The sequence below is a fragment of the Protopterus annectens genome, chromosome 4.part0 (assembly GCF_019279795.1).
Source record: "Protopterus annectens isolate FY-2018-M chromosome 4.part0, PAN1.0, whole genome shotgun sequence".
NCBI classification, from domain to species: domain Eukaryota; kingdom Metazoa; phylum Chordata; order Ceratodontiformes; family Protopteridae; genus Protopterus; species Protopterus annectens.
This window is the reverse complement of record NC_056733.1, coordinates 1,384,254,156-1,384,274,561: the sequence shown is the minus strand read 5'-3', so window position 1 is coordinate 1,384,274,561 and position 20,406 is coordinate 1,384,254,156. Positions and strand designations below refer to the sequence as shown.

Here is a 20,406-nt window from a genome sequence, read left to right as displayed (position 1 = left end):
AAACTAGACAGAGCCAATTACTACAAAAACATGCAGGAAAAACATGCTCATAACTCCCAGTAATTTTGGGCCACATTAAATAGCATACTCCGCTCAGGAAAAACCACCACCCCATCCCCCAGTGCTACCTAGCAATCTTGAAGACATTCCCACACAATTCAACAATTTCTTTACTGAAACTGTCCAAACCCTGGCCAATGCCCAATACAGTACCAGTAGTCCCACACCAACAAATATCCCCACCCTTCTCAACACTTAACCCAACATCCCCACTTTCAACCTCCACCCCGTGTCCACCAGGGTAATTTCTAAGCTCCTCAAAAAACTAAAACCGATCACACTAGCAGTCGATAAGCTTCCAGCAGACTTCCTTCAGATGCCATAGCCTACCCAGTCTCTATTCTCATAAATAGATCACTGCTGGAAAACAAAGTACTCACCTCCTGGAAAACCTCACACATCATTCCACTACATAAAGGGGGAAACTCCTTAGAGCTGACCAATTATCGTCCAATTGCAATCCTATCACCTCTGTCCAAAATATTAGAAAGAGTGGTTCACACTCAACTAATGCAACACCTCAAAGATAACAGCCTTCTCTCTGCTTCACAACATGGCTTTAGACCATCTCACAGCACAACCACAGCCCTCCTATCATTCACGGATATAGTTAACCACCACAGAAAAAATGGTTTGTATCCTCCATATTCTTAGACTTATCAAAAGCCTTTGATACGGTTAACCACAGCATTCTTCTCAATTCTCTATCTAGCATAAACATAAGCCCCTCCTCTATTGCTTGGTTTAATAGCTACCTATCTTACCGTCAACAAACGGTTCTCTGGAAAGACCAACTATCCTCCCTATTGCCAGTTACCACAGAAGTCCCTCAAGGGTCTATTCTCGGTCACTTACTGTTCTCCTTATATACTAACCACATCACTTTATCCTCAACCTCTGTGTCAGTAGGACAATATGCAGATGACACCACCCTTACTTGCGCCGTCTCCACACTACATGAACTTCAGTCCTTAACTCAGAACTACTTCACCCTCGCAGAAGCATGTTTCACCAGTATCAGACTTCTTCTCAATCCCAAAAAAAACAAACTTATTATATTTGGCCAGGAAAATCACCACCCCAAAGTGACAGCTTCTCCATCAAATCCAAAGACAACACTCAAATCAGCCCTACCACACACACAAAACTGCTAGGTGTTGAAACTGACAACAATCTTAAATTCGACATCCACATTGCTCAAACCGTCAAGAAGGTAAACAAAAACCTTGGACTCCTTTACAGGAATAAAAACTTTATGACTAATAACACCAAAGCAACCATTGCAAAGACCCATCTCCTATCCATCCTCTTATATGCCTCTCCCATTTTAACTAATCTCCGGCAAACCGACCTAAATAAAATGGAATCTTGTTACAACAAAATTGCTAAATTTGCTACCGAATCCCCTTATAGGTTCCATCACTGTCTGTCACTTAAGCAAGTCAACTGGTTGGCATTACTTCATATGCTACTACTCAACCAACTATCTACTGCTCACAAACTGTACTACTTTCCCAACCTAACCCCTGCACTACAGGAACTCATACAACCACACATCCCCACTAGAACTCTTAGATACAGCAACCAAAACCTCATAAAAGTCATCAAGCATAGAAATGGTGCTGGTAAATCCCATTTTGCCAGCACCATTTCCAAAAAATGGAACACCCTACCAAGCAACACAACCTCTACCACCTCCACTACTCAGTTTAAAAAACTCCTGAAAAAACATTTTCAGAATAATTGGCTATGCTCATGCCATTCACCAGGCTAACCCTTAAAAAGGTAACTCCTCTGTACCCCCAACTACTCTCAGACAGTCTGTTTCATGAATATGTAATACTGCCTCTTTTTAGGTCTTTTGAGTAGATGTCTTTTGATACTCTATACCTCAATGTTTGACTTTTGTATGAACTGTTAATTTAATGTATTCCATACTGTATGTATCATCTCCTTATGTGTATGCACTGAAAGCTCTCATAACATGAAACGAATGTTTCATGCAATTTCCTGTTATTCTATGTATGTGTTGTTTGGAGCTTATCTCCCCACGCCTCCGCTGAAAATGGACCTGTGTCCAATCGGAATTTCCTAGTTAACAAATGTAAAATAAAATAAATAAAATAAAAAAAAAAAACATCTGCAAAACTATTCAACATATGCAAGGTGAGGTTTACAAAGGATAGCATGGTTGCTATATGAGACTTCAATTTTAAGTTATTATTTCCATTAGGCAGACCTTCCAGTAACTGGCTCATTTTCTCAGCCAACGTCTAATGGAAAAACAACATATGTGACAAATTGCTCTCCACTCTCACAGTATTATGGAGGGCATGCAAACTTGTATCCCAAATGTGTCCAGAGTATGTAAAGAAGGACTCTTAGAAACTGGAGCCTTTTTAAGGCTCCCACTGCAACAATGGAATCTGGTGTGGTAGCTCAGTAAAGTAGTTACAGTCTTTGGGACACTGAGAATAGGTGATGAAGTCTGTGGGCTATCCCCCTCTTTGCCTCAAAATCTCTGGGACGTCTCCAAAAATGGAGGGATGGTGAGGATGCTACATACTCGTACTCATCAAGGTCTGGTACAGGAGACTGCTAGGGGGGCTTATAGGCTTTTTCTTGCACTTCCTAGCATACCTCAGGTGGAACTAGCCCAGTGACAATGAAAAAGACAGTACTGCACCAGACCTACAAAATATATCCTACTCACCTTTCCATCCTAATCAGAGAGATGCTGCCCACCATCTATCCTAATCAGATAGATGGTGGGCAGCCAAAGTTGCCTTACAAAGGTCTACATTATGTTGGTGGTTAAAATTTGTGCAGGTTTTGGTGTTGGAGCCATACATAGCTGAGACTGCAACATCTACTTTATGGGTGAGACTGAAGGGATGCTCTATGTTAACAGCATTCTGTAGCTAACAGTTTGTCCACTAGATGTCACCCTAACTTGCAAAGTTATTCTACCTTACTTTCTCTACCCACTGCATTAAACTTAACTAAATTACTCGCTGCTATACCTAATACTTCTAATCCTTTCCTCTTGTCCCCTACTGATAATTTTATTTCTTTTCTCTATTAAGACCTTAAGCTTAACTCCTTTCTCACTCCTTTCACCCACTCTTACTCACCTCACCTGCCTTCCACTGACTGTCTTCGGACTTTCTTCCTCCACTTTGCCTGAACCCACTCCATTCGCCCTGCTGGCTCACTCCGCTCCCCTACCCTACCCCCAAATCCCAACCACCTCTACAACTCCTAAACTTATACTCCTTTACCACACCCCCTCCTTCTCACACCAATCACACTTTTCCCCTCTCATCCAGCTCTACCAATAACCACCCACCTGCATCCTTTCAACTAACACTCTTACATCTCCTCTCTTCCTGTCTTCCCTTCCATCTCTTATTCCCAATTTACTTTCATACACTTGTCCTGTCACTATGCCTTCACTACATACTTCAATTAATTTAAAACACATCCTCCTATTCTCACTTTTTCTTTTCCTTCTCTTACCCTACCTTTTCACCTTTTATAAACAACTTAGCCTACTGGAATCACACACCTTCACTCAAATTACTAGCTCACCATCCCATAACACATTCCAAGCCTGTTCTAACATCATTTCATCTCCCAGCTACCTTCTTGCAAAATTTCACAGAAAGGTCCACATTACATACAGTAATCATGAACACAGAAAATCCTCACACATTCTCACTAAATCTTCACTCCTAATAAAAAGATTACTTCTTTCCCTGCAAGCAGGTGACATTCATTCCAACCTTGGCCCAAATAACACTACCACTATTAACCCCATCAGTCTACCACCCTCCAGTTCTAATCTACTCTAACTCTCTCTATAGCCCACCTTAACATCCATAGTATTAATAATAAAATTACCCAGCTCCATGCTCTGCTAGACATACACTCATTCGACATCCTTTGCCTGTCTGAAACTTGGCTTAAACCAGCAACCCAAGACAGTGAGATTATTCCCCCTGGCTATAACACCACGGATTGGACCGTAAAGCTAAAAAGGGTGGTGGGATAGCAATTATTTACAAAACAGGGATGCAAATTACTGTCTTACATGATAAACCTCCCTCTGTAAGTAATGCCGAAATCCTTATCTCCAAACTTCAGCTTAATACCCATAAATCCATCTACATAATCTGCTTATACCTTCCCCCTGGAAATAACATCAGTACCCTAGAAGAAATCCTCAGCTGGCTCTCCATTAATTTCCCACAAGAAACCATAGTCCTGGGTGATGTCAACCTCAACTGGATAACCTGCACCTCAGTAGCCCCTCCCACCCTCTTAAATCTCCATGGTTTTATACAAACCATTCAAGCTCCCACCAGAACTAACAAACCTAATAACAAAGAAAGCATATTAGACTGGATTCTGATTAATCGTCACCACTAAACTTATGCAGTAGGAACACTACCTGATGACGTAAGTGACAATGCGCTTACTTACTTAATCAAGACATAAAACTGATACCCCTAACCCACCTAAATTCAAAATGGTCAGAACTAATAAAGACTTTAACCATGAAACCTTCAAAGCTGAACTTAGAGCTTGTAACTGGTCCCCTCTTAAACACCTTCCACTGGATGATGCTCTCTCATACTTCAGCTCAAAGTTCCTATCTATTCTAGGCTCACACACTCCCTCAAGATCTGTCAGAATTAGCTCAAAACCCGCACCTTGGCTATCAAAGGACACAAGGCATAAAATTATTCTGAAAAATAAACTCTGGACTAAATACCATAGAACTAAAGATCCCATCGACCAACTAAACTTTAGGCAAATAAGAAACATTACAAAAACAGCCATACATCTAGATAAAAGAAACCACTACTGCCATCTACAAAAAGCTAACCAACATAATCCGCAAAAGTTCTAGGCAGGAATAAATAAACTCTTAAAGCCTGGCCACTCTGACACCCCATGCCCCTCAGGCACTTCCTAAAACAACCCAAAACAAACTGCTGATACCTTCAATACCTTCTTTACTGAAACTGTCCAGTCTCTATCTAATCAGCTTTCCCCAGATATACCCTCCCTGTCCACCTCCTCTAATACTTCTATTCTCTTATTCCAACTGCAACCTGTACCCACATCACTAATATGTTCTCTGCTCCACAAACTGAAATCCTCCTCTCTATCAGCTGACCAGCTACCAGCTCAACATCTAAAAATTGCAGCTAAAACATTAGCCTATCCCATTTCCATCCTAATTAACAGAATCATCATTGAAGGCTACATTCCTTCAATCTGGAAAATATAACATATTATTCCCCTGCATAAAGGTGGTAACTCAACTGAACTCTCACACTACCGACCCATAGCCTTACTCTCCCCCCTAGCTAAAATCATGGAAAAATGCATCCAAAAACAACTTCTAAATCACCTCTTAAATTACAATCTACTAGCTGACTGTCAACATGGCTTTAGACCATTCCACAGCACCACAGCAGCCCTCCTTTCCTTCACTGACTGCATCAACAAAAAAACGGAATAATAGCATCCTTACCTCTAGCTCTCTTTATTGATCTATACAAAGCCTTCGATATAGTCAATCACGAGATACTAATAAACTTACTTAAATCTTTTGCGCTAGACACAAGTGCTATAAAGTGGTTCCACTCCTATCTTCATAACAGACAGCAGGCAGTTCTTTGGCATAATAACTTATCCAACCACCTATCCATTTCCCTTGGAGTCCTCCAAGGCTCAATTCTTGGCCCTCTTCTGTTTTCAATTTTCATTAATGATCTTCATACTACTATTCCTCTTGCAACCTGTATATAATACGCAGATGATTCTACTCTGATTTGTTCTGCCTCTTCCCCCTCCGAACTTCACTCTATCACCCAACAGACATTCCAAACTGCAGAAATGTGATTCCTAAAACAATGCTTAATCTTAAACCCCAAGAAAACCAAATTATTACTTTTCCCCCCATCCGTAAATCATCTCCACTCATCTTCTCTGTCTTGTCAAGTAATGGCACCAATATTTCCCCCAACCCAACTACCAGGCTCCTAGGAGTGGTGACTGACAACAATCTAAGCTTTGACACTCACCTTAACAACACTATAAAACTAATTAACAGAAAACTAGGCTCATTGTACAGAATTAAACCATTCCTTACTCCCACTTGCCAGAACATCCATCGCCCAGTCATACCTAATTTCCTCCCTCCTTTATGCCTCGTCTACCTACACTAGTCTGTCCAAAGCTAACCTCAGCAAAATGGCTGTTGCCTACAACAGTACTGCTAGATTTCCCTCTGGCTTTACTTTTAGAACTCACCACTGCATAAACTTAATCCAATTAGGATGGCTTGAGCTACAAAACCTGATTTTATTTCACCAACTCTCCATAGCCTATAAAATCCTGTACAAACCCTTTAATACTCCCATACTCACTACTCTTATTACTCCTTACTGCAATCTTAAAAGCCTACGTATTTTAATAAACTTCTTATTTCCACTTGTAAATCCTACAACATGGCCGGAAACTCTTTGTTCTCAAACACAGTAGGAAAAATCTGGAACTCCCTTCCTGACAATCTCACTGCACTCTCTTCTCCTCCCTGCTTTAAATCCCAACTCAAATCTCACCTCACAACCCACTGGCTCTGCCCATGTACTAACCCTGACTAGCTTTCTATATCCTCCCAAGTACTTCCTATTTTTTCTGATTACAGAACTTCAACTAACACTTCTGTTTCTTCTATCATGTTCAATTTGTACACCTTTTAATTTGTAGTTTTTTTGTAGTTAATTTTTAATATTTCTTCTGCAAATATATGCTAATGAATATTCTCATACCTAATTGTTTTTTTCTCTGTTATTAATGTATGCTTTTGGAGCTTTTCTTCCCCTCTGCTGAAAATGGACATATATCCAGTTGGACCAGCCCAGTCAACAAATGTAAAATAAAATAAAATAAAAAGTATCAGTCTTGAGTGGCTGTGGTCGAAACCTGCTAGGATCAGTGAATATTCCTCCCTGGCCAACTTTGGACAGGTCTTAAAGATATATCCATTTGACCAAGAATATGATGGTGTAGAGTGATGCTTATTAATGACATATTTATGCTATGTTTTTACATACTTTCTCTATTTTTATTGTTATTTTTCATTATGTACCATGTTTTGTTAAAAAACATCTTAATACACTTGAACTTGATAATAAGGTTCAGTCCCATGGCTGAACCCCAAGGGCCTGACAATAACTGTCAAGACCAAACCACTTCTCTACACAAAGGCTAATGTTTAAGGCACCTAGCCTAAAGTCTAGAAATCCAACCTCAGAAACATCAACAGCAACCCTGATGGAACTGAATCCAACATAGATGCCAAATGGCAAAGCTCAAACCCCAGGATCAAAGGCTCCCCTGAACACTGGATACATCAACAGCAAAGCTGCTGTCAGCAGCAAGGTCAACATTGAGGACTTCAGTGTTGAAAACTACAAGACTGGGATTATAGCTACAGCCAAGTTTCCGCTGGATGTCAGCACCAGTGTCTGTGGTTCAGCATCTGGTCTGACTGTAACCAGAACTAGTATGAAGCCTGGTAAGGAGAACCAAGAAGCTGGAAGTGAAGAAAAAAAGGCCATTGTCTGCCCTGGTACCTGGGGAAGGTCCTTGAGACATCATTTGCTACACCTCTATGAATGGTGTCACCATCTTCTGATAATCAACCTCAGTAGGCACAGAAAAGCCCTATTGATACCTACAAGACCTGATAGATGAAGACTAAAGAGAATAAACATTTTATTTACTTCTCCATTAGACAATGGATTAAGTACAATCAGTCCTACTACAGTTTCTAGAATAATGTTTTGATACTGCTGTAACTGGGAGATTAGAAACTACTGAAGAAGAAAAAAAGGAATTTCTTCTGTCCTTCAACTGACGAGGAACCAAAGCGCTCTACAACTTTACCTCTGACAATTTTTTTCAGGTTTGCCCAAGTTAGGCTTTTTAATGTGGCTTTTTTCTTTATTTTTGCCTAGATCAGTCTTTGGGTCTAATTCGAACTGACAGTGCAAGCATGAAGCCCCATCAACTGCAAAAACAGAAGCTTCCTTATACTTAGGTAATAAAATCGTATTGTTTCTTTCTGAGATAGTCACAGAAGTTAAAACACTTGCATCTTACACGGTTCATCAAAATGCATTCCTCCTAAAATAGTTGCACACAAAAGTGCTTGTTCTGAAGTGGGCTTTTATGTCTACATCTACATTTTCTGAAGGTTCTGTTATCCATACTTACAAATTTGCAAGACTCCCAAGTGACAGTGAAATGGCAAAAAAAAAAAAATAGTTCTCAACAGGCAAATATTGTGATTGCCAAGAAGGTAACCAGCAACATCAAATGCACTCACATATTAATTCAGAACCAAGAAAAAAGTTTCTGAAAACTAGATATGATAGTTAATCCCAGTAACTATGATTTTTTTAAGAAAAGACTAATATTTAAACATTAAAAGGGCAAAGCACAAAAAGTGACATTATGCTGAGGGGAAAAAAAAAAAAAAAACAAGAGAAACCATTGTGGAAAGACCTCAACAAAAAGAGAAAATTGAAAAGTATTCATGTAAAAGTCAGAAGCAAGGCAGGAAAGGTATGAATGATCACAAACAAAACAGAAAAATTCTCTCTCAAAAGAATTAGAAACTGATCTGGTCTAGGTCCATTTCCCTGATACAAGCATCTGTGCGGGGCAAAGCAGATCTGGACAAGAAGCTTGTTGGCAAAATGGGAGGGATTAGTAGCTTAGGAATGTTTCAGATGCCAAACAGACTAAAAACTGTCAGTTTTAATCCTGAATGTTGATGAGGATTGACCTCCTCATCTCAGATACCATACAGCAGACTTTCTCTTCCTACTACATGCATAATATACGCACATTTAGAAGACAGGAAGAACATGATAACATAACTGCCTTACAACTGCGATACAGAATTATGTTTTCACATTAACCTTTTTTAATAGATCAGGTCACATGGACTTAACTTGTAGAGCATTAGAGGCCGTTACATCATATTGGATACATTTTCTTTCAAGAGTATACCTACCAGTTAGATACTCAAGAACAGCCGCCATATACACCGGAGCTCCAACACCAATTCTATACTTTGGATGACTTTTCTTAATGTAACGTAACATTCTTCCAACAGGAAAAATTACTCCAGCTTTTGCAGACCTAGAGGTCTTAGTGGACTTCTTTTTTCCACCTCTGCTTGACATTGTGCTGAATGTAAATCTAAAATGGAAATCATATAAAATTAATGGAAAGGGGCATATAAACGTTTTATAGTTTATCCAGACCTGGATATACTGCTATATTTTAATTGTATACTTCAAGTGTTAGTAATCTCTGACAGTAAGATAATGAGAAAGATGAAAATTCAGACACTGGAGAGCTCAGTGCTACTTTGACTTGATTTAGACAGTTTAAAATGCTTTGCCTGTTGGATAAACCACTCTCTTATTTAAATACTCATTACCCCTGTGTATCAGCCAGGCATCTAACTTCCATAACGTAGGTCCTGCAAAAGGGCGCATGAGGTCTGAATGCCTGAGTAGCTGTACTTTAAAATCCATGTTGGTTTCTGAGTTTCAAGCCATCTGACAATTTACAGTATACATAAACTTAAAAGCAACCTATAGTTCTGGTTCGCTAAGCACTTCTATGTTACAGGCCATTTTCATCCTACAAATAATTCTTATGTCTTATCAACTTAGAAAAAAATTTCAAGCATTGTATCTGCAGTGCTCAACATATAACAAAGGATGTCCTATGAACTACAATAACAAAAACAGACATGACAAAAAATATGACTGTGTGATCCAGCGTGAATAAGTCAACCTTACTATGTGTTAGAAATGTTACAGCTCCTCTGTACATGTTTTTTCCCTGGTGAGGTTCACTGCCCCACAGCCATCAAGTCTTTCTGCTCAGGTTTCACTCGTTCATTTCTCCATAGCCCCTAGACTGTCAGACTGCTGGCTATGTGGTGCATGTGCTGGAATAAGCAGTCCTGGATTTATGTCCATCACTCAACAGATTGAAGGCTTTTGACCCTAATTCCCCTCTCCTCCTGTTAGGAAATAAAGTGTGGTGCACTGTCTGCAATGGTGAGTGAAGTGTGTGGACACATTCCACATACTTATGATTCTTAAAAAATACACCTGTACTTTTTTTGCTGAGGTCATATCTTGCTGAGTCCAGGTATTTAGAGCTACTATACCTCAGGGCATCAGGCGATGTCTCTATGATGGAACTGTGCCAGATTTCTCTTTAAGAATGGACAAATCTGCATTAGCTATTTTCTCCCACTCCTCCAAGTTTGGTCCTCCAGCCACTGAATTTCCTACTTAAACCAAGGTCAGTTCTGTCACAGGAGAAAAATTCGTCCACCACACAGCCAGTCTAAAAATATTTTCTGAAGGTTGCATACAGATATTGAATGGTACCAAAGTTAAACCATTCTAATATCCAAAAGTGTTTTTTTTTCTGTTTCATACATAACAAATGCATGCTCAGTACAAAGGTACTGTTGAGGTGTTTTGTGCATAGGGTCAGCAGTGCCAAGATTCAGACATCCTGAAGACATTTACAACTCTGATCTTCCCTCCCGAAGAAGAAAATACAGTTGTTTAAGTACATTTACCATAACAGTAGATGTTTGAATGATCACTGTTCCAGTAGCTTTAGCTATGAGGGTAATATCCTACCAAAGATATAACAGCCAACCTGCTTCCAAAGCTTCAGGGCATCTTTCATGCCCCTAAACTGTCAGGCCACTCAAGCTGAGCTGACTAAAAGACATGTTTGGGCACAAAGTCCTTCAGAGCTTTCCTGCCAGCATACAGAGAGAGTCTGAGCCCTGAATGGACAATACTAGAAACAACAAAAAATAAATGTCCACATGCTGACATAAAAACAGACCAAATACAAGGGGTGATGGAGGGAGGGGGCAGCTACTGCAGCACTGATCATTCAAACATATACTGTTATGCTAAGTTTACTTATACAACTGTTCATCATACTGTTCACTGCTGCTGCAGCAGCCTTAGCAATATGGGTAGATTACCCTAGTTAACTACATTTGGGAGGTGGAAGGAGAAGAATGGTCCTAGAAAAGCCTTATCTGCACATAGAGAAGGAATCAAGCTTTTAGTGCTTTGTAAAAATATGTACGGAGGACCAAGCAACAACTTCAAGAATACTTCTAGAATCCAACCCTTTCCAAAAAGTCAGAGATGAAGCCAAGGTCCTGGAAGAAAGGGCCTTGACCTTGTCTGGAAAAAGTTTTGTTATGGTGAGTACAACAAAAAAGTATCGCCTTAGACAACCATTTTGAAAGTTTGTTTTGACAAAAGTTGTCCTTTCTTCTTACCTTCACAACAAATTAGCAATTAATCAGAAGATTTTAAAGATTTAGTTCTGTCGAGATAGTACCTGAGGTGTCTGTAGATAAACAAGGTATGAAATATCCTTTCTCTCCCTCATTCTTAGTTTCAGAAAAAAAAAACAGGAAGATGGATAGTTTGGATTAAAGTAAACTTGGATACCACTTTAGGCATAAAAAGGATTAGTTCACAAAGAAACCCAGTCTCTTTGGAAAATGAGATAGAGTTGACTAGCAATAAGAGCTTGTGAGTCTGAAACCTTTCTTGCAGAGGTCAAAACAATCAGTAAAACTGTTTTCCTTGTCAAGTCAGCCAGGTTAACCAGTTCAAATGGAGACGTGTTAACTTTTCTAACACAAAATCAAGATCCCAAGGAGTAGCCACTAGTTTTCTTTCAGATCTTTTATGCAAAACCCCTTTCAAAACCATTTTGACAACAGACTGCTATGAAAGAGGAGGATCCATGGATAGTCATGCTGAAATGGCTGATAAATGAACCTTGACAGAGAAATAAGAAAGGCCAGGGAATACTAACTCACACAAATATTATAAATCCAGAGCACAACTAGCTCCAAATAGGTGCTGGTTAAGTCAATGGCACCAACCAGAACACCTTTTCCACTTGCTAATATATGACTTTCTAGTAGGAAGCCTTCTTGACTTGATTGGTACCTGCTGCACATCCTCGGTAAAAAGGTGCCAAAAAGGAAATGAGATCCTGTCATCCAGGCAGCCAAATGATGTTGACTGATGTCAGGGTGTATCAAACACCTCTGTTATTGTGTGATTAGATCCAGTCTGTGAGGGACCTTTTGGTAATTTCCCCTGGCCATTTCCAAAAGAAGGGCTCCTACTAGGTGAACTGTGATTTATTACTAGTTCTCGATTTTTCTCTGCTTTGTGGCATTTCCAAAAGAAGGTAGAACCATGGTTGCCTGGGCTAGAAAGGAGTCACCACAATGATGATGGAGACTCCTTCTGAATCTTCTGAAGTGCCTGGGATATCAGTGGAAAAGGTGAAAAAGCATACGGGAACATTCCCGTTCAAGGAAAAGAAAAAGCCTCTGTCTTCCAGGCCTTAATGCATTGAGCCCTGGAACAGAATCTTCACAGTTGATTGTTCAAAGAGGAGGCAAAGAGGTCTACTTGAGGAACTATCCACAGATGGACCAAATATTGGAAAACCCCCAATCTAGTTTCCATTTTTGAAGGTCTGCCCTGGTCCTGCTCAGCTTGTCTACCACACAGTTTTGCTCTGATGGAATGTAGGATGCCTGAAAGTGAGTTTGGGCTATGAAGCTATATCCCAAGCTAACACGGCTAATCTGTAATGGGGGTATGACCTAGTTCCCCCTTGCTTGCTGATTCACCACATGAATATGCTATTGTCTGTAACCACTTGAACAGGTCCTGAAGATGAAAGATGGTTGACAATGTGGACTGCCTTGGGCAGGGTAAGCATCTCCTTGATATTTATGTGATTGCATCCATACTTAGTGTCCCACACCCCTGCATTTCTATCCTTCTTAAAATTGTTCCCCAAGCAAAGTCCAAGACGTTGTAGCAGGGAGGGGAGATGAGGAGACCTGGATTTAAGGATATCTATTGTCTCCAACAAAATATTTCTGCTCTGACAGCCCCCAATACTGGGATTTAAAAATACAAAGGCTGGTGATGCTGGGACCAAAGAGATTTCAGATACCACTGTATCTTTATTATGTGTATTGCCAGGGATATCATGAGAATCATAGATGCTATGAGACCCAAAATACTGAGGCATTCTCTTTCGGTAATCAAAGTCTGAGTGGAAAACCTTAGAAATAGATCTAGATATCAACAATTTTTTTCCTGTAGAAGAAAAGTTCTTTGAACTGAGGTGTACAGCTGACATCTCAGGGGCACAGCACACTATGAAGTAGTCAAGAAAGACTTTTACTTATTATTTATTTATTTATTTGGCATTTGTTGACCAGGTTAATCCGACTGAGCCAAAGCCCCTTTTCAGCAGAGGCCAGAGGAGAAAAGCTCCATTCTTCTATATGTTTTCTTGGAATCTCAACTTCTTTAAGAGATCTCTCAACCAAGACACTGGTTCCTGACACTTTGAAAAAGACCCTGCTAAGATAAGAAAGTCATCTAAATATGGTAAAATATGGATATCAAGTAGCCTGCAATGAGCTATAACTGGAGCTAGACACTTTGTCAACACTCTAGGTGCAGATGTTAGTCCAAAGAGTAAGGCAGAGAACTGGAAATGTGATCCAGACACACAAAACCTTAAAAAATGTCTGATGACTGAATGAATAAGGATGTCACGGTAAGCATCTTTTAAGTCTAGTATTATCAGGAACACTTGAAAGAGGAAGAAGATGGAACAGGCTGTGAAGTGGCATCATTTTCATTTTTGGCAATAAAACAAACAGGTTTAAGAAAGATTCTGAACTGGTCTCCAAGCATTTTCTTTCTTTGAGACAAAGAACATCCCATAATAAAAACCTCTCCCCACCTGGGAAGGAGGAACTGGCTCTATCACTCCTAGGAAAAGCATGTGATGAAGAACCAATGGAAACAAAAGAGTCTGATCTGGGTGGATGAGGAATAATGCCCGGAAAAGGAAGAATTCCCAACCACAGACATTTGTAACCTTGCTGAATTATTTTCAGAAAACCTTTGTCTGAAACTATCGATTGCCAAAGAGAAAAATGGAAATTCAAACTTTCTGAAGAAAACAAGGGCCAGCGTGGGAGGGGGTCACAAGTTTTCTTGACTCCCATACCATTTCTTCTTAAACATCTGTTTACCTGTATTTTTTTTAGACTACATATTCTGCTTTTTCCCAAAACTGGATAAAGAGATACAAAATCCTTTGGAAAATTTGAAAATGAGCTTCCCCCTTAATCACATTTTTTGATCATCTCACCTCTGCAGCAGAGGGGCCAAACGCTAAAACTCTGTCCAAGGGTGAATTTAAAATCTGATTTTAACATCAAAAACCTAACATGGATTGAACTCCCCAACCTTGTTAGAATTACCCAACTCACTGAGGTATATAAAATTCTCAAAAACCCCGACAATTGTCCTTCACTTCACAACCTAGTCCTTCTATACTCTAATCTTAACAGTCTACGTTCTGCAAAAAGACCACTCATAAAGATGGTCAAAGCTTACAATACTGGAGGAGATGCACTCTTTCCAAACGCCGTTGGAAAAGTCTGGAACTCTCTTCCCACCAGTATTCTTTCCTCTACCTCCCTACCCCATTTCAAGAAACAACTGTTTCACCACTATCAGAAGCACTGGCTTTGCCAATGCTCATCTCCTGACTGACATTTCTTAGTCTCTATTATCTACTTGAATTGTTCATTGTCTTCATTTTTTTTTTTTATTTCCTTATATGCATTGTTAACAAAGGAATTTTGCAACCTGATTGTTTGTTTGACTTATGACTGTTTCTCTCTCTGTAATATTATAATTTTTGGAAATGTCTGTATTTTTGTATAATGATGGAGCTTTTCTCCCCGGGCCTCCGCTGAAAAAGGACATTGTATCCAGTCGGATTTTTCCCGGTTAACAAATGTAAAATAAATAAATAAATAAATAAATAAATAATGAAAATGCTGACAAGAAAATCTCCTCAAAACAATTTGGGTGGCCATAGCCCTGAAAGAGGTATCAAAAGAGTCATAGACACACTGAAAACAGTCAACGGTGACCTGTGCAAAATAAGAAGCTAAGTTATTTACAGCAGATCTTTCCTCACAAGAAGTAACTGCAGATAAAACATTCCTCATACTTTCACAATTGAAGCAAATTTTAACATATCAGCCTGACCATTTAAAATTCAGAAAATCAGAGCTGCAGAAATATACACTTTTTCCAATACCTATCAACAATTTTCCAATGCTTATCAGAAAAAGCAGAAATAGAATTGACTAGGTACTCAGCAGCAGTGGGATCAATTAAAGCTATAGCTGATGGGTCAGGTTTGGGAACAGTGTATATACATTTAAAAGACTAAGAAACTTTATAAATTCTATTTGCTTTTGTTGGGGCAGCTGGCTGACTATCAGGAAAATTCCAGGCAGCAATATAAACATCCTCTAAAGAAGGCAGTACAGGAGGAATAGCTATAAGATCTGGAAAATCCTTATGTAACAACTCATAGTATTTTCTGAGGGACTGTGAAAACTCACTGTTCTCCCACTGAAAACACTGGCACATTTTAAAAACAGATGCATAGAAAGAGATACCATCACAGGTAGAATCACAAGCTGAGCTCTCCTCTGAGTCTGAATCGGAAATCTGAGGGGAAAAAACTGTATCTGTTCCTGCATCTTCCTGTTCAGAGTCAGAATCTTGAATCTTTTCAGGAAAAGTGGTATCATTTTTTTATTTTATCACACAGTACTTTAAAAGAAGGATCAAAAGCCTGAAATAAACTCTTACACCAAACCAAGTAAAATACTCCTATTTTCTCATTCTTTTTGACAGGAAAAAGGGGGCCAACCATGTTACTAATTGCAGCAACAGTTTCCCCGGGATGGGTACAGCATTCGGAAACAACAGGCAAAAACCTCCTTGTTTCATCTCACAAGACTGTCAAGAGTGGCTTACCTTTGCCCATTGAGGGGACCCCAACAGCTGAAGAGGATGCGGCTAACCCCCAGTCCATAGTGGCTCTAGGTGGTACACCAGAGGGATTCAGGTTAAAAGATGGGTGGTCTGAGGTACAAACAAATGGCCACAGCAGAGTCATCCACCTGGGCTGAAGCAAACTGCTAGCCTGCTGTGGTGGCAAAGGCTGTATTTTTTTTTTCTTTTTGTGGCTAGAGGAAGAATCAACCATCAGACCAGTAATCTGTTCTATGATCAAACTTAAAATGTTGCCTCTTTCCCAGGGAAGGCAAGAAACAAATATCAGTAAGCACTACCAGTCTACAAAAGTTACTTTCTTGACAGAAAAACATAGCAAAAAAAAAAAAAAAAAAACTTTAAAACACTATGCCAGCCCCAAAAAATCAAAAAAAAAGATCTCCACATAAAAAAGTTACTTCATACCAATTTTAAACTGACTGGAAAAATGAACACTCCACTTAAAAGTAAGTTTCAATATTGTGACAGTCAAAACAGAATACTCCTAGCTTTAAAATAAGTTTTCTGAAGAAGACAGTAATAAAACAGCAACACAATTAAGAAAATGGAAGTTTTGTTTTCCAAAAAGGGAACAATTGCCCAACAAAGGAACAGCACAATCTTACCATTGATCCTTAAAAGCTTGTGAGGAGCATACTCTTTTTTTTCCCTCAACTGTTTTAAATTTTAACAACAAAACATTAATATATGATAGAAATATTGTAAAACAAATATACATTCTATAAGAACAATGATGAACAACTAACTTATTTACAGTGGTGTGTACTATAAAACAAAGCTTTTTAAACGGAAAAATAAATATGATAAGACTAGTTGTTAGGTAATTATTAAAGTCTGTTTATCTAGCAGTTTTTCGAATTTCAACCATATATTATATGAAGAGGTGATTCTAGATGTTCTTGTCTTGATCATGGCAACTTTAAGATGACAAACTTCAGTTGCCAAGTGTACAAATTCCTTCGCAGTAGGAGTCATTTGATTCTTCCAGTTCTTGGTGATGACTCTTCTTGTTAACGTTAAGATACTCCATAAAAGAGGGTATTTTATTTTCGTGACAAAACTGGGAATAGGTGTATTAAATAAAATAAGAGATTTAGAATAAATGTATCATTAAAAACAGACTGTAAGAGAGAATTCATATTATTCCAATATGTTTTAAGTTTTATATAGTTGTAAAACATATGCTGCCAGCCAACTTTAACATTCAGTTTACATCTCCAGCATCTTAAGTCTTTATTAAACATAAGCTCAAGTTTATGTGGTGTGATAAAGGTTCTATGCAAGAACTTCCAAGAGAATATCCTCCGCCTTAGTGATGAAGTAGTTTGTTTTGAAGGCTGCAGTATTAGTTTTTTATCATCTTCACTTGGGGAGTTATTATTAACAAGTCTAAATGAATCCCAATAGCTTTCTCTGTGACATACTGCTGCTTTTGTAAGTACCTTATATATTTTAGATAGAAACCCCTTTCCAATTATATTCTGGTGCATTAGTATAATGAGCAAATCAATGAATATGAGGAAAGAATTTCTAACTATTGGTTGCACTAGATTAATCTTATATTCAACCGTCTACAATTTTAAATTTCTAACCACGTCTTTGCTTAACTCAAACTTATTAATGATACGGTCAACATTTTGTAACTTCCCATTGTCTAGTATTTGAGACCAGTATAACAGGTTTTTGTCATTAAGTGTAGTTGTTGTTAAATGTATTAATACTATTTTGAGTGTAGGCAATTGGAAATACAAAGAAAATCCATGCTTTATATTCAGGGTTCCTGAAAATTAAAATTTTAAAGGAAGTTGTTATTATATAAATATATAAGATATAGTGTACTGGTTTGTTTTTATTTTCTTAAAATAGTCTTTTAATAACCAATGACATTTATTAGTAGCCATTTTAGTATAATATGATTTTGTTAAATTATTGGATTTACACAAATACCTCCCTGAATATCTTTCCATTTGGCATTATAATTATTATTTAACCAAAAAATTGTTGTCTTAACAATTGAGGATAAGGAATATAATTCTAAATCTGAACTACCAATACCACCCAATGTCCAATCTCCAACGTGATGGTTTAAATCCAATCTAGGCTTATTAGGAAACCATAACAATCTCAGAAACAAAGAATTATACTCTTTTATATTTTTGGCGTGGGAAGGATAAAGATTGTATTATATATAAAATGTTAGGAAGGATAATCATTTTAATTAAGGAGAGCCTCTCTTCTTTTATATTTTTTGGGGAGTAGGAGGGATAAAAATTGTATTATATATAGAATTTTTGGAAGGATAATGATTTTAATTAAGGACAGTCTCTCTTCCATAGTGAATAAAATATTCCATTTATTAAGAGTTTGTTTTATGGAATTTAAATTGTTATTATAATTAAGAGTTGTTATATTTTTAATATTATCAGATAAGATTATCCTTAAGTAATTTTACCATCTTTCACAATATATTTATGTATCTACTTTATTAATATTATAATTAACATGCAGTATTTTAGTCCTATTCTCATTAAAACTAAGTCCTGATTTCTTCTGGAATATTTCTACTGCTTGGAATACTGCAATAACAGAAGAACTGCAATCAGTCAAAGTTAATGGGATGTCATCTGCAAATAATTGTATTTGGGGATTAAATCATTATTTATTAGTATGCCTTGTCAGTAAAGCTCTGAAGGGCTTCACATCCAGACTTGACTTTTAGTAGGCTCAGCTCGAGCTGCCTGACAGTTCGGGCCAGTGGAAAGTGCCTTGAATCTTTGGAAGCTGGCCGACCATTATATCCTTGGTAGGATATAACTCATACAGGTAAGGCAACTGCAGCAATGATCAGTATGATGAACATCTGTCAGTTGAATGAAAAATTCATTCAAATGAACCCCTTCATTCCATCTTTGGTATTATTTTGAAGTTAATGTTATATGAGAAATCCACCCATCCCTAAGGTCAAAAGTACACTCATACTTATCACCATAATGCAACTGAGTGTACTCATATTTACTGTCATGCTGAAAATCACACATGAAATGTTCAGAATACTGATTTGTTCCACAGGGGTCATTTTTGGAACACAAACATGTGCACATACTTGACACCTGAAATATTCATAACACGTACAACAAGGGTCGGTTACATATACACAGGTGTTCTCTTTCTTCCAGTTTTATGCATGGTTGCTCAGTGCAATTAACATGGAAGATGCAGCTTTCTGCTCTCTGTCAGTGTTCCATGCATGTACCATTTGGACCTGGAAAATACAAACTATATAACATTTTCATTAACAGTCCCTGTATGCTTTCAGATAATCTAAAGATTATAAGACAATGCCTTTGTGCTGTCACTGAGCCCCACACTAGCTGAAATTATTTCACCTGACTTTGGTTATAAACACAAAAACCTTTCTCACTGCACTTTACCGCATGTATGCTACTATGGGATGAATTATAAAGCTTGCTTACTAAGTGTTGAAGGATTCTAATGCATATTTTGAGATGGCCCAGACTCTGACTGGTACGATATCAATAACTTGGTTCATAAATGCCTCGACAAAAATTGATGGTATGTCCAAAATCTTTGATCACTACAACTTGTAAAAGGCAATGAATACAACTCCAAATATCTTCATAGTCAATACACAAACCAGATACTTATCAGTAGTCTAAAATGTATGTCAGAGCTGTATGATGCACAGAAAAAGTTCACATCTTGCACACATTGTTCAGTCAACTGTATATAAATTTCTGAGGATAAGGATGTTGACTGGTACTGTCTAAATAGTGACAGCTGACTGAGAATTATGCAATGAATCTGAAAAATGTGGTAATGATGCTTGATCCTCTATAACAATTTATTAATACCCAGCCTCTTACTGTAACTGACTCACAAGGTATTTGAACTCAAGAAAACAGATAAACTATACCCCTAAATATTCTAATAGCCAGATTAAAATGTGGCCTATCTCTTTACCATAAACTCCAATTATAACACAGTCATACCTCAAACTACAGAAATAACATTCTAGGATTTATACAGCTTGTCCATAACAACAAATACCAATGTGTAATTATTAATAGAGCTAAATGGCTTCCAATCATCGCAGGAGCCACATTTCTTTCAAGCTCTCCTTTACATTTATCAATTTATTTATTTATTTTATTTATTTGCAGTTGATTTACCAGGATAGTCCATTGGGGCCAAATGAACCCGTTTTCAATGGAGTCCTGGGGAGAAAAGC

General features: G+C 38.1%; 1 protein-coding gene across 2 annotated transcripts in view; it reads right to left on the bottom strand.

The window, feature by feature from the left end:
- LOC122799866 (core histone macro-H2A.1) overlaps window positions 1-20,406 on the bottom strand; it is a 1,011,703-nt gene that overhangs the window by 865,682 nt on the left and 125,615 nt on the right. For both annotated transcript variants that reach the window (XM_044069220.1, XM_044069221.1), the window contains exon 2: window positions 9,164-9,351. In XM_044069220.1, coding sequence (XP_043925155.1) covers window positions 9,164-9,335 — 172 coding nt within the window. In that variant the 5' untranslated portion in view covers window positions 9,336-9,351. The remainder of the gene's footprint in view (window positions 1-9,163; window positions 9,352-20,406) is intronic.